General features: G+C 46.6%; 1 protein-coding gene across 1 annotated transcript; it reads right to left on the bottom strand.

Annotated features, from left to right (window-relative positions):
- Positions 1 to 2,518: 2,518 nt before the first annotated feature.
- Positions 2,519 to 3,837, bottom strand: CCDC89 (coiled-coil domain containing 89). The gene has a single exon (XM_006092899.3). The coding sequence runs from the start codon at positions 3,745 to 3,747 to the stop codon at positions 2,641 to 2,643; it is 1,107 nt and encodes a 368-aa protein (XP_006092961.1). The 5' UTR covers positions 3,748 to 3,837; the 3' UTR covers positions 2,519 to 2,640.
- Positions 3,838 to 4,431: the final 594 nt, after the last annotated feature.

Here is a 4,431-nt window from a genome sequence, read left to right as displayed (position 1 = left end):
GCCTCTCTCCTCCTTCTCTTCCCCTAAAATAAGGGGCCAGCCTGGCTTTACATACCTATCGTATGTTCACAGCCTATGATAGTTCTATCTGTAGACATGCTTCTCTGCACCTCCTCCCAACTACTTACGGTTTCCCCAGATATTCTGGATGTTTCTATAAACCTCCATGACTTTCTACACGATGCCGTCCCAAACCTTTCTCCCTTTTCTTCACCTGATGAAATTCTACTACTAGTTATCTACCAACCAGTTGGTATACCAGCTCCTGTGTTAATGATCACTGCAAATCCTCTCTGCCCTCCAACCCTTACCCCCAGGCAGAGTTAGCTGCTCTGCATGTGTGTGCGGGGGTTGAACGGGAGGTTACTCACTGGGATCTCATAACACCCCCTGTGGAAACACACTATACTGTATGTAATTGCCTTTTGCCCCTAGACTAGACTGTGTGGAAGCTCTTCCAGGGCAGAAAACATGGTTCTTCATGCTTATCCCAGAGCCTGGCACTCAATGGACATTCAACAAATCTTTTAGTGTGGTGGTGTCATCAGAATCCCAGCTCTCCCCAGGGACCACATGGCTTTGGGCAAATTACTGAATCCGGGTTTCCTATTTTTTTTTTTTTAATAAAAATGAACATAATTACCTTCTTGAACGGCCCTAAGGATGAAATAAAACAACAGTCCCAAGTACTTCAGCATAATAATAAATAGTATGGGCTCGATCGAGGATAACCATGATTAAGTTAGCTCCTATATTCTGATCCTAGGTAACGTGTAAGAGGAAGTAAATAGTCCTGCCAGGCCAGTAACGTGGTTCCCCCAAATTTGTACTTAATGTTGCAATTTTAATAAAACTGTGGGAAAATTGTTTTTTAAAAATGCCCTGGGTAAGGATGAGGCTTGAAAATTGTTTATTAAAAAGGTACCAAGTGCCCTAGCTGATTGCTCAGTGGTTAGAACGTTAGCCCTCAGATTGTAGGATCACAGGTTAGATTCTGATCAAGGGCACATACCTTGGTTGCAGGCTTGATTCCTGGCCCTGCTGGGGAGTGGGGGCGACATGTGGAGGCAACCTCTGTCTCTCCCCCTCCCTCCCTTCTACTCTCTAAAACAAAAACAAAAAACAAACAATGGGAAAAAAAATACCCTCAGATGAGGATTAACAAACAAACAAAAAAAAAAGGTATCAAGTAATATTTTTTAATAAATCCAAAGCATTAGGAAACTGTTGGCACGCTTGACACAAAATGTGTGAGAAAATACTATATTACAATCTGTTTTGAGAGGCTTTCACAATAATGCTTATCAACTAAGAACGGGGAAATAAGGAAGCATAAAATGTATTTTTTATAACTACCTCTTTAAGAACTTCATATAATTATAACTGTATTTGTTTTTATTACTACATACTTAGCTATTCCTATAAAAAGGCTGTAGGTATACCTATATACATTCTGTTTAGATGTTTTAAAAAAGGAAAAGGTAATTGCAAAACATGCCAGTAAAAACAAAATAATTATTAAGTTGCTATATGTATCATATCTAGTCTGCTATCACTTGTTTCTCCAAATTCAGGACTTTTGTCTATTAGTATATTGTACAATATTAAATGAATTTGCTGCTATTTGCATTCTTGTACCTCTAAATCCTGTTTTTATTAAGGAGAAAGAACACCCCCCCCCCAAAAAAAAAGGAATGTCATCTAAGCTTGTAGGGAAAATCAAAGCGGGTTGATTACACTTATTTGAATTTTTTTTTAATTCTCACCTGAGGATGTTTATTAATTTTTAGAGAGAGAAGAAGGGATGGGGGGTGGGGGTGGAGGAACATCAATCGATTGCCTCCTGTCCAAGTCCCACCCCTGACCAAGGATTGAAACTGAAATTTAAGTATGTTATTACCTAAATTATCCTGACTGAGAACCAATCCCACATGGAATGATGCCCTAAGCAAGTGTGCCACCGGCCAGGACCACTTTCTTATTTGAATCTTACTGCTCATACAGCCTGATTATAATAAAGTTTGCTTAATGATCTCAATCTTTGTCTTCCAAGCTAGGGCAAATAAAATAAAAAGGATACTGCTGTAAAGCGGGTGAAGCAAGCAATTGCTTGGCCTGTTACAAAATCAGACACTTTTTTCCTGCAAGTTGTCCATGCTCTTCGTATGCTATTAGCTGTTATAGTTTACAGTCTCAACTATGGGAGACTGAAAACCCTATAGTTTGCAAACCTATTATCTACAAGGGCTAATTATACTAATTCTTTTCACAACCAGCACATCTGACTGCCCATTATAGAGACACTGAAATCTATAGGAGCTGCTCATTTAAAATCTTTGGCTATATGAAGATAGCTCAGGTTGAGAATAAATATGTATTATGGGAGAGCTAGAGATACTAATAGCAAACTTAGGAAGATTTTCAAGGAGTAAGACAAAATCTGGCAAATCGTGTATTCTAAGTGACAGGAACGAAAAGTAGTGTTAGTCTTACAAAGTTAACAATATTATAGTAAAAGTAGCTTTTCTTTGAGTTGCCTTTTGTGCTTAAAAAATAGAACAAGTTGAAAAACATCTTGACTCTTGCCAAGGCACACATATTTGAATTCTACACTGGAGGCGGGAGGCAGCCGAAGCTTCCTTATGGGAAGAGATGGCGGAGTTTGGCATTGAGTTCTTTCTCCTTGCTTAAAAGATCCAGGCTGTGCTTTTTGAAGGCTTCTGACTGCAGCCTGAGCTGGTCGTAGGCCTTCTGGATCCCAGCTATCCTGCGCTGGAGTTCCCGGACTCTCAAGTTGCTGTCCACAGCCACCGCCTCTTGCTCAAACCGCTCTAGCGCTTGTCGCCTGGCCACCTCTGCGGCCTCCAACTTCTCCTCCAGCTGGCGGATCTCCGCTTGCTTGCTCTGAAGCACCTTGCCCCTGTCCATGGAGAGCTGGAGCAGTTCCTCCTTCTCCCGCGTGACCACCTGCAGCCTGGCCTGCAGCTCCTGGCTCAGGCTGCCGTGCGCCTGCTCGGCCTTCGCCATCTGCTCCACGGCCTGCTGGTGCTGCTGCTGGAGGCTCTGCAGCTGGCTGCGCAGCTGCTCTGTCTCCGCGGTGTGGGCGCTGGCCTGCTGGCTCTGCAGCTCCAGCAGCTCCTTCTCCCGGGCCTGTGCCCGGCAGGCATCCTGGGCACACCTCTGTTTCAGAGTCTCCAGCTCCTGGGCCAGGGCCTCGCTCCCGGCCGTGAGCTGCAGGACTTTGGCCTCCTGGTCCTTCAGAGCCTGGCTGAAGAGGCTGCTGTTCTCCAGCCTCAGCTTCTCGTTCTCCTCCCTCAGCTTGACGTTCTCGCTCTTGTATTGGTCCTTGAAGCGGATCATCTCCTCGTGGTTGGACGCCAGGGTCATGAAGCGGTCCTCCAGCTTCCGGGCAAGCTCGCTCTTGGCCTTCAGCTTCTCGGCCTCCAGCCTCCCCTTCTCCTCCAGCTCCGTGTTGAGCAGCTCCAGGATCTGGCAGCGCTCCAGGGCCTCGTCGGACCTCCGCTTCAGGATGCAGATGAGCTGGGACTGCTCGTGGATGCGGGAGCAAAGCATCGCCTTCTCGCTCTTCTCCTCCTCCGACAGTCCCCGGAGGTTTGCCAAAGCTTCCCTCAGGCCATCCATTTCCTTAAACCCCATCTCCTCTTCCTGGTTTTCCAGGGTTTTGTTTTGCGTATCCAAGGGCTCTTCAGAGGGTGGGGTGTCCACCCATCTCGAGAACCTGCTCATTCTCAGGCTCAGGTGCTCTCTCCACCGTGGGCTGACTCCGCACTCTTTCCCGTTGCCAGGGGCTCCGGGCGCTGTGGGCAGCAGTTTCCCCCAGGATGGAGCCCCGCGATTGGTGGGCGGGTCTTCAGAATGCGATGACGTAACAGGGGACCAATCTGGCGGGGCTCTGCTTGCCTTTCTAACCAATCCCAGCTCTCAGCTCACAGCCCGGGGTCTGGCCTCTGCGGCACAGGGAGCAGATGCCAACCCTCCGGGTTTGCAGCCAGCACCAGGGCAAGAAAGAAACCGGACTCCACCTCATCTGGTTGAAGTAAACAAATCGAGCTGGCAGCGACTGCTCCTGCCTCCTCTCCCCACCTCAGTTGTCATGAGAATAGGTCACGGTCTTTGGAAACACAGTTGGCTCCTTTGAAAACTGCAGTCCGTAAACACAAAGTAGCAGCGATGCGCTGAGAGCTGGGACCCTAACTGCCTTGAGTTTTCATCTGTAGTGCTCGGCACAGTTCAGCAAAAGAGCAAACCCTAGTGAAATGGATACTCTTTTTTTATTGGGTATTCAGCACTCCCTGTTTTTACTCACGAGCAAATTAAGGTTACAGAAAGAAGCTTAATGAGTGACATGGAGATAGCAAACATCCAAACAGAAGACAAAGAACCAAATGAGGCTTACCGTCATATAACGCC

Source organism: Myotis lucifugus, unplaced genomic scaffold (genome assembly GCF_000147115.1).
Source record: "Myotis lucifugus unplaced genomic scaffold, Myoluc2.0 scaffold_106, whole genome shotgun sequence".
NCBI lineage: Eukaryota > Metazoa > Chordata > Mammalia > Chiroptera > Vespertilionidae > Myotis > Myotis lucifugus.
Note: the sequence above shows the minus strand (reverse complement) of the source record. Positions and strands in the feature narration are given on the sequence as shown.